At 37.9% G+C, this 20,518-nt stretch overlaps 1 protein-coding gene across 2 annotated transcripts in view; it reads right to left on the reverse strand.

Annotated features, from left to right (window-relative positions):
- adck1 (aarF domain containing kinase 1) overlaps positions 1-20,518 on the reverse strand; it is a 143,824-nt gene that overhangs the window by 46,693 nt on the left and 76,613 nt on the right. For both annotated transcript variants that reach the window (XM_016269702.1, XM_016269701.1), the window contains exons 5-7: positions 15,238-15,396; positions 14,458-14,616; positions 11,000-11,116 (exon numbers count right to left, since the gene is read on the reverse strand). In XM_016269702.1, coding sequence (XP_016125188.1) covers positions 11,000-11,116; positions 14,458-14,616; positions 15,238-15,396 — 435 coding nt within the window. The remainder of the gene's footprint in view (positions 1-10,999; positions 11,117-14,457; positions 14,617-15,237; positions 15,397-20,518) is intronic.

Raw genomic sequence — 20,518 nt, forward strand, 5'->3', positions numbered from 1 at the left:
TGCGTTTTTGTAGCATTGAGCAATGTAGCCAATCACAGACATTTCTTGATTTCTTGAACACCTCTGATTGGCCATTCCGTTCAAATTAGTCCGAATTCGCTCAGCTCTAAACACCGGATTTTTTTCCTGCACACTCGCGATTCCTCTCATTGTAACAAAGTGTAGACATGATGTAAATAAGAAATTCATTGTGCAGTTTAGAGAGCTTCATCGATAATAAAGGAACATTGGGAGATAAAGCGAAGTAAGTGACAGCTTTTTAGTGATAATATGGAAGCGAACCATGAGTTTTGTGATCTGTTGAACCACTAACTGCAACAGTTATTTTAGGCTACATAATTTTATGATAAAAAGACAGTACCAGTCATCATGATCTTAACTACTAGGCCTGTCCAGATGCCAGACAAAACTCTGCTGAAAGGGCTTTTTTTTTAAACAAAACATGCTTATTAATAACAAGCTATATGCACTATGCTATGATCCACAGTTTCACTGCATCCCTTTTATGCACCACCAGCAGAAATGATAAAATGCACTAGCTTGTCATAAAGTTAAGTACAAAGGTAGAACAGAGATGTGTATGAACAATTATGAATTAAAAACGTTTAGTCACTTTTTGTATTTGTATTGCATTTGTATTTCATGCAGTTTGAGTACTTCAAAGCTGTACTAAAGTGCAGGGCAAAAAATAATTAGCTAGTGAACAACTACAAGTGTGACAGTTATGGAGAAAGCAACATACTATTCATGTCTGTATAAATATATAAACTGTATAAATATGTAAACAATACCACAGAGCTACCATGTTACACACACACACGGAAACGTCTGTCTACTTTAAGTGCTTTCGTGCACTGTTAATCTTATCTATCTATCTATCTGTCTGTCTATCTATCTATCTATCTATCTATCTATCTATCTATCTATCTATCTATCTATCTATCTATCTATCTATCTATCTATCTATCTATCTATCTATCTATCTATCTATCTATCTATCAGGGCTACCAACTCATGCATTTAGCGTGAGACTCAGGCAGCTGACACTGTTCTCACGCTCTGACAGGGCTGCCAACTTTCATTTTCTCACGCAGTCAGAAGCAACCTCAGTTAAAACTGTAATAATAGGTTATTGGCTAAACATATTTGGTAAAGGCTCCAGTTTGCACTGGAAAGCGTCAATTTACAACGTGTTTTTGTAGCATTCAGCAATATAGCCAATCACTGACATGTCTGTTGATTTCTTGAACTCCTCTGATTGGCCATTCTGTTCAAGTTACTCCGAATTCAATCACCTATAAATGCCGGTGAAGAGAGTGAATTGAAGTGAGTGACGGCTTTTTAGTGATTATATGGATGCCATTTTTCTCGCTTTCTAAGCTACATATAATCCTAGGCCATGGAATTTAAATAAAAGTTTTGATTTTTGTGCTGCTAACAGGACCAGTGGCCACATACCCTGTGCATGCAGAAAAGTTTCAGGACATAGGCTTACATCTTCAACCAAACCCAACCCTAAACCCAACCAAACCCCCCACCCATCCTGCCATGGAAATTCTCACTCTAAATTGAACTCAAAAGTTGGCAGCCCTGTGATAACAGTTCATGCGGAGCAGCATTTACTGTGAACAGAGCCACTCTGAGATGCACGAAACCTACATGCGTGCATAAATAATTAAAGCGCATATATTAAACCTATATTTTCATATATTTATTCATATTATAGCATATATTTATTTAATTGAATCATAGAGTTTGTGAATTCACAATAGCCTTTTGTTTTGTTATGATATTTAAATGGGTTTAATATATCATGCAGCCTCAGAAAACGGTCTAATAATCCTTTTCATGGATTATCGTCAATGGAATGCGCCACTTCCGGTATTTTGCTGGTACCTCGACACGGGCAAATCGAGGATTTTTTATTTTTTTTAATCGAGTACTTGAATTGAACCAAGGAATTGTGACAGCCCTAATCTGGTTACCAACAATCTTCAAAATACCATATTTTGTGCTCAGAACAAAAAGATTTAACATAGACTAACTAAGCCTTTTCGAAGTCAGTCAAGAGCCCACTTGACAGAGCACAAAACAAGGGCAATGAAGCACAAACTGATCCAACAGTAAGCCTAAAACACTTCTGAGGAGACACAAAAAAAAACATCAAGTGGTTCCAAACAGTCAAGATTTGGTTTGATTCAGAAGATGTGGATTACAGTCTTTCGCACCTCATTATTGCAGTAATGACTCTTTGAGACAAACCGAATCATTTTAGCGTGCCTCACAACAGCGTCTCTCAAAGGGGACTCAACTTCCTGAGGAATATAATTGATTTTGAGGCTTTTAATAGGCGCTGGAAATGAAGGAGCAACACTTGACAAGCGGCTTCACTCCAGCACTGGCTCTGCTCTGTGTGACAGCTGCGTGTCTTCACCTCCTCATTACATACTTCATAATAATCACATAAATAATATCAACACATGCGCACACTCTGCCAGGCTCAGTCAGATCATAGAGAAAAGCGCACTTGTGTGAATGTAGTTTAACTACATTCCTCTTAGCAAAGTTTGTTTTTGCCAAGTTTTTACTAAGTTAGATTATCACTGTGTACACCACCACAAATTGATTATTTTTTAAGACTAATTTTTTATGCACCAATGTACACTAGTTTGGACGCGTATGATTTGTCTAAAAATACTTTTTAATCAGAAAAGACACATTGCATTGATCAAAAGAGATTACTTTTATGTCAAAAATGCAGCTATTTTTAACGGTCTACTCATCAAAAAAAAAAATCCAGAAAAAAGTATCATAGTTTCCACAAAAACATTATGCAGCACAACCATTTTTAAAATTGATAATGTTTCTTGAACGCCAAATCATATTTAATGATAATGTGACACTGAAGACTGTAGTAATGGCTGCTGAAAATTCAGCTTTATCGTCACAGGAATAAATAATATTCTGAAACATATTAAAATAGAAAATAATTATTTTAAATTTTAATTATATTTCACAATATTAATTTTTTTACTGTGTTTTTGATCAAATAAATGCAGCCCTGATAAGCATAAGAGACTTTTAAAAACATTTTAAAAATATGGCCGACCCAAAGATTTGAACGTGAGTGTATATACATTTATTGTACATAATCTTTACTCAAAATTCACTTATAAATGACAGAAAAGCTCAAAACCAACACAACACATGTAGGCAACACAAGTTTCAGTCTCTCTCATGTGATTACCCCATCCTGTCCCCTCTTCTCAGCATTTCCTGTCATGTTTCATCAATCCCTTTTAAAAACTAATGCCAAAATTAAAATAATAACAGAAATCATTACTATTATTCTTATAATTATTTTCCAATTCTGATATTCTGAGAGAAAGAAAAGAGGCAGAAAGAAAGGGGGTAAAGAGAAATACAAACACTACTAATGTCTTAAGGCAAAAATAGCATCAGGGTTGATTCACCCTCCACACTCAGTCTCTCTCAGAGCAGCATGGATGCTGTAACAGATCCAGGACCCTCCAGAGACCTCGTGGAGTAGAGGAGGACTCTCACAGCAGCCCAAAGGCTCATGTGGCTATTTAAAGAGCGCTCAATTCTCTGTGATGTAGGAATCACTGCTGCTAATAGAGATAATTCCTCGCATTGCCTGACCCACAAGGATCGGACAGATGGGATTTGACTTACCACACACACAGTCACACTATAAACACACTGGCTACTAGTTTACACCCTCTTAGCGACCTGCTAATAGGTTTTTATTTACAAACACAGCCAAAACCATGTCTTAATGCACAATACAAATAAAATGTCTTACAAATAGCCTGATTATATGTCTTACTTTTGTTTACTTTTAATAGCATGACAATAGCCAAGAGGCCATGAATTATTAATATTAGCCTTTCTTGTTTTCTCATTGTCACAACTTAATTGTCTCATAACTGTAGACATTCTGTAGACTAACCAAATTAAATGATAAAATATTGGAATAAATAACAGGTAACTATAGCAAACACAAATATGAACCCCCTGGGGTCTGAGGGTGTTTTGGGGGCCTGGAGAAGTTTTGACATGCCCTGACATTTGTGTTTTTTCAGTTGCTTATAAACATATAAATGGCTAAAGTCTGATAACACTGTAATCAGCACGAACTGGGCTACAATAATATGTGAGCAGCATGTATGTACATTATTGTGTTTTTTTTTGTCCAATCAAAAGTGACAGAGCATTTTAAGTTCTTTTCTCCGTCATCTGGAAAATATGAAAGTGCTCCCGCCTAGGGTTGAGCGATGTCTACAAAATTGGCATCGGACAATGTCTACAGTGAAACATCGCGATGGACGAAGACATCGGCGGGAGCGGGGGGGTGTGCCTGAAGCGTGAATCCTTATAAGGCACGGAAAACAAATAACAATTCCTAACACCGTGTCTACACCGGACTCGAGCAGCGCGGCGCAACAAAATACGATAGAACCACTAATCTATAATAGAGATTCATTATATATAGATCAGTGTATAGAACTTATTATAATCAGTGATGCTGTCTACACTGGATGCGGCGCGACACGACAAATCCCCGACAGTAAACTGCTGCAGCGTTCTATTTATGACGTGCTGACACAAATTTCAAATGATTTTCAACTGTCACTTTGTCGTGTCCAGTGTAGACAGACTTTAGCTGATGCGGCACAGCGCGGCGCGACACGACAACTGTCGCGTCCGGTGTAGACACGGTGTAACGGTTGCCTGTTACTCAGCACGTCACTGTACTCAAACACACAAGCATACAACATCTCAAACATTATATAAACAACATACTCCACTCTATACCACACACACACACCGGCTCAACATCGTGATGGCTATCAGCCATTGGCGATGGACGATGGCATCGTCTATCGGCCCAACCCTATTCCCGCCGGCGACTTTGCCGACCCCAGGCAGTTAAGCAAAATAACTCAACCTTACTTAGATTAAGCTATTTATAATTAGTACTTTCCATTATTGAATAAAATATCTATAAATCATTTCTCTTGGATCACACTTTTGCACTGAGCATGTTGCAATGCATTCGAAGATTGCATCATCCATGATACTGCTTTACAATTTGGTCAAAATGAGCATAATGTTAAAACAGCCATTACACCAAAAACATGCTTTCTAGGTAGTGGGTTTAAGCATAGGGGTAATTAGCGATTACTAATCTCATCACATACAAAGCAGTCATTACTGATACTATTAAAATAAGTTTCATAAGGGCCTTAGCTCAAGCTAATGTACATCGTCTTTTCACTCTGTTGCATCTGGATTTAAAAAATAATAATAAAACATCCCGACATTCCATGCACGTTGGCAGAACACAGAGAGAAAAGTCCATTCCAGCCATCATCAATCTTTTGATTACTTACACGCCAGCTCCCACACAGAAGCTCGCGGATGCCAGAGCCAGTTAATAATTCTATCCATTTTCAGAGGTAGACTCCATCATTTATTATGTTCTGTATCTATCTCATCAGCTGTCTAATAACTCTCATCATCATTGGCTAATGCCAGAGCCAGCATTCGGCCCAGATAAAGCGCTTGGCTACACTGTTTGCTTTATTTACTTTTGTGAGCGTTGTAAAGGCTGACCGGCAGCTAATGAGTACAGCAGGAGGAGCGGTGGAGGTTACGGAGGAGAGGATCGTCTGTGATGCTGGCTAATATAGCGTTGACTTTAATCCTTACCACTTATTCTGGTCGCAACTGTGAGGAAAATTTAGCATGCGGTGATTCTATAATGTACTCTCAACCAAGAGAATATAAAGATTTTAAAGATCAGACTCAGCATATATTATGGGTGTCAGTTGCCAGGTACTCAAAGTCTGCTGCTGTCACATGAAAATGTGTCAAAACCTAGCTTCTGTCTTATATTATGAACCTGTGACCTCTGTTCAAGAGAGAAACAGAGCAAAAGAGGATAGAACCGGGTGATGGGGCATTTACACCATGATTGACAGATTGAGGGGAAGTGAGGGTGTCTAGGGAGGAGAGCTGACTGATCTTGACCTCTTTACGGTAAGTTAAGTGAAAGAAGCTACAGGACTAATTTACCTTGATGGATGAAATTACTTAAAGCCACATGTTATTTTGTATCATTTTCATCCATTTTGAAATGACATCACAGCAATGACAACACATTAGACGTCACTCCAAATCTGGTCTCCTAGATTGGCCAAGCTGGTTTATATGTTTATTTTTGATGGTTTAAGAGACATTTTGGGCACATTTTAATGGAGGCTAAACCAGATAAACACCACCTTGGCCAGGTTGGGTGAACAACAAACTAGGTTTGTTTAAGCTGTGCTTTTTTCAGCAGGGAAATTACATTATAGAAAGAAAAAAAACACCACCACCATCTTTCCACCCAAGTCCAATATACAATCTATCTAAGCCATCTATACACAAAATCTGTACAACATCTGATGTCCTCTATATGAACACACAACTCTACTCAGCACCACAATTTCTCATTCTAACATTTGTCAACATGCTTTGGGAGCCACAAATCCAATGACAGTATGAAATCTAACACTGATTAGAATTTCACACAGCTAATTTCCCAAAGGGTCTTTCCTTATTTGCCAGGATTTCCAACCAACAAACTGAAATTTAATAGTGCTTATAAAATTAGCATGTGCCCAGTTTATTATTCGAATGGATTCATTGATAAACACATGCAAACTGACAGATAATGGAAGTACATCATTCATTCATTTAAAGCTGACATACAATGACAATATGTGTGTGTGTGCGTTTGTGTGTGTGTGTGTATAAATATAATATATATTAGTGGTCGACCGATATATCGGCCGATATTTGGCATTTTTCAAATATCGGCATCGGCCGATAAGTTTTTCTGTTTGGCCGATGCGTTCGAGGCGGGACTTTTATTTTGACGGCGCTGAGAGCGGCAGCTCCTGAGGACACAGTGCTCACATTCTCCCTCTTGTTCGCCATCATCGTTAACAGTTCTGTCTAATACGGATAGAAGTCTGTCTAATAATCCGATAGAACTGTTAAACAAAGGAATTCAAATGTATTCAAAAAGTATTATAACGATTGCTTTTATATTATTAGTAATAGAAAGGCAAACATAATACTTTCTTGTTTGCCGTCAGCATTCAGCAAATACACATTTACATAATTTAAACAAATCTTTGAATGGCTAATGAATATTTAATTTCACAGACCTTGCAATACATATTTTGCAGGTGTGCATGTGACCTGCATGATCGCGTGTTCTCTGCGTGACTTTCATTCCATGCAAATTGAATGCTTTAAACATTAAATTCGTGATTTCAAATTATGCTGTGCTTTATGCATTTGCCCACTGTCATATTCATGTCATTTTCACTGTGTGCTGTATGTAAAATGAGTGTTACCTTGGCTTTACTTGAAAAAATATGATTCCCAATGCACACAAACTTCCCAGAATACTGAGTGCCCTGTTGGTTACAGTTTACTTCCTTTTTACTTATATTAAATATTTATTTATTTGTGAAAAATACTTTGTCATCTAAAGTATAAGTATATTTATTTTACAAATTTATTTTTTATCCATTTTCAAATGATTTCAAATTTCTTAAATATTAATTAAAATAAATACAATTATATCGGCCATCGGCCACCCTGCTTTCCAAGATATCGGCATCGGCTGTCAAAAAAAACAATATCGGTCGATCCCTAATAAATATAAATATATATATATATATATATATATATAAATACACACACACACGCACACATATCATACATATCATACAATGACAATATGTGTGTGTGCGTGTATATGCCCACACATATATAACAATTTAATAATAAAAATTACATCAGATATAAAATTGTCTATTATAATGCAATGACAGACATTTTAAGCTTAAATTGCTAATATTTATTATATAAATAAATATAAATAAATATTTATTATAACTAATAAATCAAATTAAAGAAACATGTTAATAAGAAGATACAAAAATGTTATAACATTACAACTGTAATAATACACAGAACTACAGTATTCAGTATGGTTCCACAAACATTTCACTAAAAACGAATAATTTATCAAATAAAAAAAATAGCTTTTTCTAAAATGTATTCCTTTAAAAATATTTACTTGTGTAATATTTCTTTAAAATAAATGCCACATGGTTTGATATTTTGGAATATAAAGAAAAGATCCATATATATATAAGAGAGGCTTAAGTGTCTTTTGGGGGGGCTACTGTACATAGATAGTTTCAAATATAGTTCAAATGCATTTCTGATTCATTTCTTTGAATATAAAGTAAAGCCTTTCACGCAAAACCTTAACTGTGGGTGCGGTTTAAGGCACAAAAAATATGCTCTTCACAGTCTTCAGGTCCCACTGCTCAGATGCCCTTTCAGAGAGCAGACTCATTTCCTCTTGCTGCCTCCAGCTCTGTTTCCCAACGGCTCTGCTAACCCCCCACAGCTCTGCAATTTCAAAATAAAGTGTCTTTTTAAGCAAGCGGCTGTACTGCCTTTTCAACCTGTTCCAATGGAGAGCGTCTCTTTAGCAAAGCCCCATTGAGCGGCCATGTGGCACGCTTGCTAATACCACGCTCACTTTCATTCCCCCGAACCTCTAAAACCCTCTTAAAAGCGCTCAGACACAGAAGCAGACGCGCACACGCATGCACGACGCCACATTAAAATGAGAGAGGGAAAATATAAGCGGAAGCATTTGCTAAATTGCTCCACTCCAAATGAGTCTGATGAACCGAACCCTTTGATTGCATTTTCAAGCTCTGCATAAAATTTGTACGCCATTTTCTTTTAAAACGCATCCTCATTTGCCACACTGTACCGAGAACATCAGTTAATCAGTGCCGCCCATAACCCAGTCCGGTATCTACAAAGAAAAAGAAAAACAAGCTTGGCAGAAAAAAATTAATCCAAGCAGTGGTTGTCTGTGACACAGAGTAAAGGAAAATAAATGTTATGTTCACTCGTGTGTACGTGCAAGTGCGAGCGAGAGGGGGGTGTGATAAACGCTTGATGTGCCATCCACCCGCCGACCGTTCCCTCCTCCATCTTTCAAAGGTGTGCGGTGCCCTTTAAGCACGGCTCGGTGGCTTATGAGACCGGTTTCAGGCCGTGTTTACCCGTCTGTCAGGCTCACTGATGCCTGGGTGTACAACGATAAGGAAAGGTTACCGTTTAAAGCCTCAGCGAGCTTTGCAAAACAAACTGGCAGCAAATGTGCATATTAATTCAGACAGACAAAACAGGTCGGAGGAAATATAATGACAGAGTGACACAAACAAAGCAGGTGCTAAAATGATCCCATTTAGTCATTTAACAAAAGCCGGTGTGTTTGCACGCCTTTCAGCGGCCGCAGTCTTTTTCTCGCTCTGCGTTTCTAACCATCTCATCATCTATCTCGCTGCCCACTTTCCATATTCCTCTCTCTTCCATGGATGAGCGATGCATTAAATCTGGGAATATGATGAAGGAAGCTGCTTGTGAAATAACTGAAATACTGAACAAGATGAGATATTTCAGTGAAGAGCATCCATGTTTACAGAAAGTGTTTTGAGAAGACTAGAGCTGGGTGGCAAGATGGTATATATTGTAACTGTGTAAAATTTTAAGTGTGTAAATTTTGAAAATGTTGGGGTTCAAACATTGTATGGACAAAAATAGATATTTTTTAATATGAGAAAGACACGCAAAGTATATATATATATATATAGAGTGACAAACAATAAACTAAGTGAAAGTTTTAAGGTGACTTTGACAGTGACTACTCAGTGTGAAAAGTCTCCAGTCTGTCCATCAACAAATGAAAACAAAGCCCTGCACAACATATTTAGGACTATTTATGAACCTAATAAAAAGAAACAATGGATGAAATATATTTACTATGCACTAGACTATCCAAAAACAGACGTTATTTGAAATATACATTTTTTTTGACTGAATTTCCAGCCCAAATTTGTCAATTGTACAAGAGACTGTGATATAAACTTATGGAAAACGTTATATAAGATTTTGGTCATACCGCCCACGCGTGAGCATTACAATGATGAGAGCATTGCAAAATTTGTGATTTGCATGTTAGGAGGAGTGAAGTTCACTTAACTCTCTTTTTATGCATTTATTATTTTTTGAAAACTATTCCCAGCTAGCTGACAAAGTGATAACTCTACCCTACTCCACCATCATCAAATAACAAGAAAATGATAATGCATTGGTAATCGTGACGTAAAATATCCCCATGTGAACAGACGCTGGCTCATCGATCAATAGTCCATAAGCATTAGTTTCTCAGTTATCCCCCAGTCCTCACAAAAGTCGCATCCCTCAGTTTATTCGTCTCTCTGTCATCCCCTGGCCCCGCATAACTACAGATTAGCTCACTCAATAGGGCCTCCGTTTCAAACAGAAGTCATTGTGTGCAACCGCATTCACCCTGAGACCACAGTCACCTTAACGAAAGCGCAAAATTAAAAAGGTGCTCGATCTCGTGGCGAGTCCTTGTGCTGACAAAAGCGGCGGAGTAGAATAAATTGCAGCCACGATGGAAAAACAGTCTGTGATATAAATATGAAAAGGAGCCTGATTTAATTTAGTGCTCATCTGCTAAGGGCTAGAAAAATGAAATTAAATTTGAGGCATAATTCATCAAACCAAGCAGCCTCCATTTCAGCGGTGTCAGAGCCTCTCGGAGCAGGGCAAAAGAGAAACATCTTCAAAGCTTCCAGAACCCAATGCATCAAACGTCGCAGGGAACGTGACTGCTTCATTAGCATTCCCGAGCTCTTTTCCATGCTCAAATTAACATCGGCATAGTGAAATTACTGATTAAGCGATCTCGAGTGGTGGAGTTGTGACAAGTGCCATTTGTTGGGCTGCTCTTCTGTGTGTTTCTGAGGAACTGGTGCTCTGTTTTAGAGTTACGCAGAGATAAGGGCGTCTCTCTTACCTCGTTGACGTTGATGCCGTGTTTCCTCATGTACTCTCGGTCGTTGACCTGACCGCCCTCCGCAAAGTCCATGGTTAGAATACGCTTGGTGGAAAGATCCCAGTGAATCTTCGGGATCTGGCAGAAAACAAAACAAAGAACAGATTCTCAGCAAATGTCATACACTTGCAGAGAGTCTGTTTTTACAGAAGTGGGGTAAGCTGTGCCACGTCTTATTTCAGTTGTTCTAGCCAAATTAGATATACATCATTTTAAAGTGCCCCTATTATGCCATTTCGAATATTGACTTTCATGAAGTGTAGTTGTGTGTGAATGTAAACAATATGCATAGCAGTACAGCCAACAGCGCACAACAAATAAAGTTATTGTCTCCCAAAAGAAAGAATCGACTTAGAACAGCCTAAACGAGTCGTCAATAATTAGAATCCCACTTCCGTGACGGCTACACGTCACAGGGTAACACATTTGCATAATGCTCGCCTATGTTCTACGAAGGCCGGCAGAAAACAACTTGACCCTGCCCCCAAACACTGTAGCTTTTTCATGTCAAGACGCTGCGTCCTACGCTGTGAAAGTAAATTCGTTTTATTTTCACTTCCGAAAGATTAGGCTACAAAGAATCGGTGGTTAAAATTAATTTTTTCCACTGTACCACAGCAGTACAACCCCATTCTTTTTTGAGTTCCCGTCATTTACTGACGACTGCTTCTCTAATCTCGCAGGATTCACAAAACACTTGCTCTTGAAAGATGGCTCAGTACCCAGTTTATTTGGACCAGCTGGCTCCACTGTATCACAACCTGTAAGTATGATAAATAATAGATGTTTATATTTTCTATCGAGCGTTAAAAATACGGAACTATGGCAATGGGTGTATCGTTTCTGACACGTGCTGTATGTATTAGACCAATCACAACAGACTGGGCCATCTGACTAATCAGAGTGGAGTAGGCTCATGGAAAGGAAGGGTTTAGGAAGACTGAATCTTTGAACTGCTTCAAACGAATCGTTTGAGAATCGTTGGAAAATGACCTTGCATACATGTAAACCTATTGTAGGACATTTTCAAAACAATATTAGGAACTTTTAAAAAAAATTCACAATAGGGGCAATTATAAAAAATAAAAATAAAATGTTAAAAAATTCCTAAAGCACAATTCCATTCCTAATTTCTGACATTTAACACTTTTGCGCTTCTATGAACCAGGCAAGAAAAAATTTAATATCCAGAACATTTCAAATTAGTTAAACTGTTTTCAGTGTATTGTATTAGCATTTGATTAGTTCAGAGTGGTTTTTAGAGTGTTGCTATGCGGTAGGGAGTTGAGTGGTTTTATGCTATGTGTTTCCTATGGTGTTATGAACGGTTAGAGGGTTGCTATACAGTTTATAGAGAGTTCTAAATTATTTTAGAGTGTTGCAGTGTGGTTGATAGGGAGCAGAATATTTTTTAAGCATGGCTGTTCCTAGGGCACAGGTTTTCAAACCCTGGGTCGCGAGACTTTAAAAAAATGGGTTGCCAGGATGGTTTAAGGAAAGTGTGTGTGTATATATATACATATACACATATATATATGAAACAAGGCGGCGGGAACAAGCAAACATAATTACTAATAAAATGAATATAAACAACAAAAACAACATTTCGTTTATAAACCACAAAACGAAAGTAAGTGGTAGCTGACTCACAGCTGACTGCCGCATAACAAAACCAACAAGTAAAGTCCAAGGCCTGGTCCTCTTTCACCTTTCACTGGTTGCCAGGTCTGCGAAACAAAACCAGCCCAACTGCTAATCAAAACTAGCCTCATCTTGTTTTTTTTCTGTGTTTTTTCCCTCCATGTGGGCTCCCTTCTGTCAAAATGATTGCTTTAACCCGTAGTCTAAAAACTATAAGTTCCAAGTGTGTTTTAAGTGGTTTTTAGAGATGTGGTTTCTAAGGAGCTGGGTGTTTTAAGTATTCATATGCAATTGATAGGGTGTTTTAAGTGTTTGCTATATACAGTGGTTTCTAAATGGTGTTTTGCTGGACATATTAATATGCACCAAAGATTAATAAGTTTGTAGTGATAATTGACTTATTAAACAGCAGTAATGAACTAAACACTGGAAAACAGTTATAGACCATACTGTGAGTGAACAAGCATTATTAGCCATACCATAATTGCCCATTTGTGCCCTCGAATCACTATCTGTACTTCCAGACAAAGATATAGTGAAAATAAGATTCTCTGTGACGGATAATGCCAGATGCTCAGAATTAACTATAATCTGCACATAAAGCTCAAAGCAGCAGGCTTTCTTGATGGTTTAGATGACCTTCCTTTTCCATACGACAGTTTCCTGTTCTTGAACATCACTGCTTATCTGGTGCATCGCTCTACCGACTCGCTACTAATTAAAAACTTTCTCTACATAATGAGGAAGATTTACTGTTTTTTTTCTTTGATAATTTTCCTCCACCTGATACCAAGGCCTGGCTTTTGCCACCACCTCCGACGACACACTTTCACTATAGTTCCTCTCCGCTCTCTTTATCAAACGAACGTCACCGATAAAAAATCCCTCCGTTACCACCATATAAACAGAGCCATTTTTCAGCTCAGTGTCTGCCTTGTGCAACAGCAAAACACTCTGAACTGCCTGCGACTCCGCTGCACTGCCACCGCTGTATAATCACGCTTGTTTTACAGGGCGAGAGGCTGATGCAGAGAGCCGGGGATTTATTCCTGACATGGCGGCTTGTGCTCCGCTGTCAAACGTTTTGACAGAGCTAATAGTGTGCATTAGAGGCACAAATCTGCGGGTGTAAACCCAGGCAATTCTCATTACCCTGCAGGACCAGCCAGGTCTCTTTGTTATTCATTAAAAATGAAAAGAGGACTTGCCTGGAAGCATTTGGCAGTTGTTATGACAGATTATTTACCTTGCAGAGTCTTCTTGCAGGGGAGAAATATGAGGGTACTGTGATTCGCGGCGTCTAGCCGAAACAGTGCGAAAAAGTGTCAATTGAAGCTAGTACAGTGTTTCAGTGGGACTTGTAATGTGACTTGCTTCACTTGAAAGTTGACAAAATTCTCAGAATAAGAGGTTGAAATGCCATAAAAGTCTGAGTTTTTTTGTTTTGTAGTGCTGAAGTCTGTTGAAAAATGAGCTTTCACTAATTTTTCATTGCATTTGTGCAGCGTTGAAGGGCACACTACTCTTTAGAGTCATTCCAAACGAAAGTAAGCAACTGAATTGTTTCCTGAAGGCCATTGACAAAGTAAAAATCATTGGTCACTTCAAGAACGTAATTTTGCCATTTATGAACCTGGCTGGCAAGTCCTCATGATTTATTTTAAGGTCATTTAAGACACTAAGATCTTCGAATTTCAAAAGGCCAATTGTTGCTGTACACCGAAAGACTGTCAATAAGAAAAAATATTTATGCCACACCGAATAACACTGTCACAAACCTTCAAAAACATGAACTGCTTGAGCATGTCTGCTATTTTCTCAGCATTTCGTCCCTCATTGAGGAAGTCCAGCTCTAGAGGCATGTTCTTCTTGGCTTCTTCCACCAGCCACATGAAGGCAACGTCTGGAAACAACCAGTGGACAACCTGAAGGAGAAACTGAAAACAGACACACATTCAGTTATGCTCATTGACATACCCCTCTGTTAGGATCTGATCAAGATAATTTTTTTAATAACATGGATCATATTTTTTTATTTCTATCATTTATTTTTATTTTATTTTAATTGATATATTTTATTTGATATTATTTACATTTTTATATTTTATTATTTTATTTAATTTTATTCTTCTGGCCTGATGAAACTATTTCATATAACATGGATCAAGTACAATCAATCAGTCAGTTGCAAAATAAACCCCAAAAGAGTGATGCAGACTCTGACGGGAAGAAAAAATAAGTCTCTGGAAGGGGTATGCAAACTTGCACACCTTTATAATACATTAAACTGAAGCCCAGACTCTGAATAAGACCTGGCTGTAATAGAGTAATTATATATGATACAAATGAAATTGTAGGTGCATGGACAAATGGCTATTTGCAATAAAATGAATGAATAAAACTATTGGTTGAATGATGGACTCTATTTTTTAAACACTAATGGGAGGTGAACAGGCCCCTAGATGGATCGAGCTATACATGGGCGTGTGACAATGACAGAGCGTGTGAATTAGGCATCAGAAGCCAGGCATCGGCAGCCCTGCTCCCTTGGTAATTACCTCCATCACAACAATGTCCTTGGAGCTTTGGCGCTGGACCTTGGGATGTTGTACCTTCACTGCCACCGTCCTCCCATCTGGAAGTACTGCTTTGTGGACCTGAGCGAGGGAGGCGGCCCCTTGAGGCTTTTCCTCAAACTGGATGAAAAGATCGCTGAGCTGAGGATAGAATTTTATTTAAAGGTTAGAAAACTGGAAAGAGGCAGGAACTCTATCGTACAGGAATGCTGTAGGTGTTTTGACACTGAAAAACAAGCAGGCAGTCATTTAAATGGCACTTTTATCCAAAGAAAGTTGCAGTACACTCATGGGCGAATTCAGGAAGCTAGTAAGATAGGAAATTGTACTGCGAGTTTAGCGGTTTTTGGCCATGTGTGCACTGTTCCAGGTTTAAAACAATTAATGAATGAAATCTGAAAGAAATTATTAATATTATTTAATACTTTACTTTTTAAAAGCAATCTTTGGCCAAAAATAATTCTAAATATATTGAGAATATTAAATAAATAAATAAAAATATAAAACACTGAATTGTTATTACTTACAGTACATATTATTTATAATATATTTAAATATTATTTACATAATAAAATAAAAATGATCATTTGTATAAGAAAAGTATTCATAAATAATATAGCACACTTTTCAGGATTGTATACAAAAACTTGTTAATATGTTATTTAAATATATATATATATATATATATATAATGCAAAATAATATAATAACCAAGGGAAGCCTGTACCAAGAACAACAGGACAAAATCCTTTACCATCCAAATCCATAAATCAAAGCTGATACTTATTGTGTAATAAAATGATTTTAATGACATGCCCAGTTTCTTCACATCTATCTAAAATTGAACAAATCAATTAATCAAATGTATTGGATGGTTCTCTTTCCAACACTTCCCCAAAAAATGTGTTATACTATTTGTAAATACTGTCTACAAAGAAATATGATATTCAAAAAGGAACAAATCATTTAATTGCCAGTTCAGTTATAACAGCGGGGGAAATTATGTTGAGCAGGGTGTAAGCAGGGCATCTTGTAAATGCAGTTGGTGAAAAATAGCATGACTGATCAGTATGCTACATTTTCCTGCGATGCCAACTACAATGAATATTCAACACAGACACAACAGGGGCAGTGGAAGGGGATGCCAAGAGGAAGTGACAAATGTCTCGTGTGTGTGTGTGTGTGCACAAGAGGAGTTAACCATAAATAAATACTCCAAAAGGAATATCAAGCTGTTCTGCTCCAAAACGACATATTTCCAAATGCGTTTCCTGCTCCCAGAGAGACAAAAAGTATGTATGTGCTGTTAAAAACAAGAGTCGGTGGACCTTTTTTAACATTGAGTGCCAAGAAATCCTAGCTTTCACACAGTTAATGTCACCTGGCAACCTCTACACAAATGAATGAGTGCAGCAGATGAAGGTCAACTCAAATTCGGTTGTTCTTTTTAGTGGCATACTGAAACCAGTGGTCATGGTTTGCACACATTTTGGAAATCATAGGCTCTTGGCGCTCAGGAGGTGAAATCAGACTACAGAAATACCTAATTTTGTTCAATATGTGCATGAATCATTCTTGTATAAGGCAACCATGTAGTTCTATATGATGAGCTTAGTGAAAGTCAAGGGAAATCAATGATAAATAAATAAAGTATACTATACTACTAAATTATACATATATCTCTGTATTTTGTGTGCCTTTGATTTGCTGCTCAGCAATATGCAAACAAAATCAACTATGAGCACTAGCCAGGTCTCGTGTTGTTAACTAAATGTACTGCTTAAGAAGCCCATCTAAAATCTGAAAATATTTGAGCTGTATAAATGGCAAGTAAATCGGCATTAAAGGTCTCATTTGTTCATAATGAGTCTAGAAATTGCAAGCTCCAATTTGGTAGCAGCCAAATTCCAAAAACAGAATTAAGAAAAAAGAGAGCGGCTCAGACACATCTGATGACTAAGTTAGTGGATTTTATCATCATCCAGGTTGGACTTCTGCCATCTGTGTCAGCTGAGCGGCATGGGGCGGACTAGAGGAACCTCCAGAGAGAAAGAGAGAGGCATGATGCCAGAGTCTGCTGTCTCAGGTGAGGGACCATGAGGAACCGTGAGGAACAGACACTTCTCACCTTATGCATTCACCCAGAAATGTCCTCTGCAAATGGCTGTGATCCAGCCTGTTGATGTCTGGACGGCACCCAGGAGAAGTATGAGTAACATGCAGAAGAACAGAGCATGAGGCAGCTGTGAATATCACATACAGAGTTTTGCTTCTCTGAATGTGAAACTTCTTTAGTGACACAACCAGATAAAAATAGACTTTCTTTATGTCATGATTAAGATTTGCCAGTTCCTGGAAGAGATAACAACTCTTGAAATAAATGATATGCAGAAACACCCCATTTCCTGATCAGAAATTAGTACTTTTACTTGTGAAAACCTCTCATTGGCTTCTAAGTTAATCATAAAGTAAATTACATTTACTTGACAAAGCCAATTTCTAAAATGTAAGCTTATTATTATTCTTCTGAGACCTCAAATTTCAAGGCATATCCACTAATGTTGGCACAGACCTCCAAACTGTTCTGACTCAAGTTTCTAGATCTTTTCTTAACAAATTCAACTTACACATTTCCTGTAGCAGACCTCTGAAAAACCCACATTCCCAAAGACTTTCGTCCAAGGGTGTAACCTTTTCATTTATTGATTCCTATAGTGTATTCAAGCTACACCAAATATTCCTAGATGCTAGTAACACATATAAGCATGCTAAACATGCTAAAAACATAACAGCAACACCTAGCTATCAGTATGTTAAAATTCATTACTAACATAAGAAAATATACTAAAAACATGCTGATGTGTATTTTTAATGTGGTTTATGATAAAAGTCTAATGATTGGGTCTGAGGTGGCTTAATATGTCTAATATGGCCTGTCTGAGTTTTAATTGGTCTATCTGACTTTTCCTGATTAAAACTTTCAAGCTTTTTAAAACTTTCAGATTAGGCGTTGTCATGCAAATATCAAATATTGTCATCACACTTCCCAACCCAAACACATTCTATTTAGTTATCATTTCTATACACTATACCAGTCCATAAGGCCAGGTTTTGAGGGATAAAGTCTAGCACACTTTGCAGCTTTTCCTTTCCAAGAAAGCCACCTTAGAAAATAATAGACTGTCTGACCATCATGTAAAATGTGAAAAGACGGTTTGTTTTGTTTTTACTGTCTGGAGGGAAGTTTATCTAAAATAGCTTCTACAACAATAATAGACTAGCTCATTCAAATAACACAGCACAGCAGGTCAGTCCAAAATCGTACAGACAACACAGAAGAAATGTGCAGAATTTGTGATCAGAAGATCCTGTCTGTCCAACGGTAAAAAGCACCAATTATTTCACAGACAAATCTCGGTAAACAAAGCTAAATAAACAGATTTGCTCCAGGATTTATGTGCTACTCAGTGCCTCAAAACATTAAACGTCACTAAACTGGCAAACTTTGACCTTTGACTTTATGGACTTAATGGATTTCAGACCTTTGACTGTCCATCCTCAAATATTCACAGCAGCAGACCAGATCCCAATAAAGATTTTATCCCTGCAGATGCAAAATGTCGCTTATCTTTTATGTAAACTCACATGTCACACTTGCCACTTTTGAGTGCAATATATAGTCTGTGAACAGACTGTGGTGGAGCACCCTCTTATAGATACCTTATTCCAATATTCAAATAAATGCTTCATTATTAGCCTATTTATAAAACTTAACTAGCATAAGTGGTCACAAGTCAGTTTTATAGGATGCTATGCAAGATATTTGGCCTTCACATGTATAGCAAAACAATCAGCCCCCTTCAAAACAGTTTTACAGCAACACTAATGGACTCAGCAGGTGGACATGGTTGGTGTCACCCATCCAAACTCTGTTTTCTGTACATAGACAACCGGTCTGATTAGGCTAATGTGAACCTGACCATAGCTAGTTTCTCAGAGAGACCTTCCAGCGCTCCCGAGGCGCTTTTCCCACATACGACTAGCACTTGCCAATGCATGAGTTATGCAACCATATCTCTGGGAAAGCTCTCACTACACCATAGCCTTGCAGATAATTTTTTTTCAGTGTATGATTCGACATATAGAACTTTTGACACAAAAAAGGCAGATTTTTACCTCTATATTAAATTTATATTGAGATTATACACTATAGATAGTGTGTTGCTTTATAAAATGACAGTTCAACCATCATTCTATAATGGAAGAGTCAAGCAAGATTTGCATCACACACTGGGACCCTGCTGAGTCACTTCTTTCGCATCTGTCATTCAAAGCCTGGAGGGGGGGGGGGGGGGGGGGGGATAGGCTCCTCCCACCCCAGCAGCATTCTTCTCACTGTGAGACAAGAAAAATGGAAGCAATTAGCTACAACAGAGGTCAAGATGGAATCCCTAGAGAGCTGTAGTCATTAGACTAGCCTGTCTCTTGTCATATGCAATATGCTCAGGCCACAGTACTACAACAGCGTTCGCTACAGGAGCCGCTGTATCAAACCTCAATTGTGCGGTAATTCCCTCTGGAGTTGTGTCTCAATATGTCCAGCATTGCACGCAAAGCACAGGTCTGTCATTTGTATTTTCATACCATTTCGCCTCACTGTCCTTTCTCATTTTTGCCATTTTGTTTTTGCCGGAGCGTTCACGCAGTTGACCCAGTTTGTCCTTTCTGAAATGATCAGATAATCAGAGTTTTGTCTCTTTTTTTCGTGCGAGCTTATCTAAAGCCACAGATGACTGGGAGCACAGATCAGCCAGTGCCTGCGATGGCCTGATAGCATAGTGTGACCTCTGACCTCCCGCTGAGCAGCCGGAGCCATTATTGTGCCTCACTGTAATCACAGTCAGCTGAGACTGCAGCAGAGGGGATACACAAACAGAGGAGAAACTGGTGTGAGCGGCCCTCAAAACAACTAAAGCCTGCCTACTGACTGACCAATGAGGCGGTGACATTCATTCACCAGTGAGCAAATTTAGATGTGGCGAATAAAATAATAAAAAAAAATAATAATAATACAGTTTTTTCACAGCAACTTTTCAGGGATAAACAGGGAAATAATGATTCAATAATGCAAACAGAGTTCAATTCTACTGTAAAGCAGGTCTAAAATTATTATTTTTTTTAAATAATAAATCAAATAAATAGATATAAGTGATATATATATATATATATATATATATATATATATATATATATATATATATAT

Source organism: Sinocyclocheilus grahami, unplaced genomic scaffold, assembly GCF_001515645.1.
Source record: "Sinocyclocheilus grahami isolate Dianchi unplaced genomic scaffold, SAMN03320097.WGS_v1.1 scaffold54.1, whole genome shotgun sequence".
In the NCBI taxonomy this organism is placed as follows: domain Eukaryota; kingdom Metazoa; phylum Chordata; class Actinopteri; order Cypriniformes; family Cyprinidae; genus Sinocyclocheilus; species Sinocyclocheilus grahami.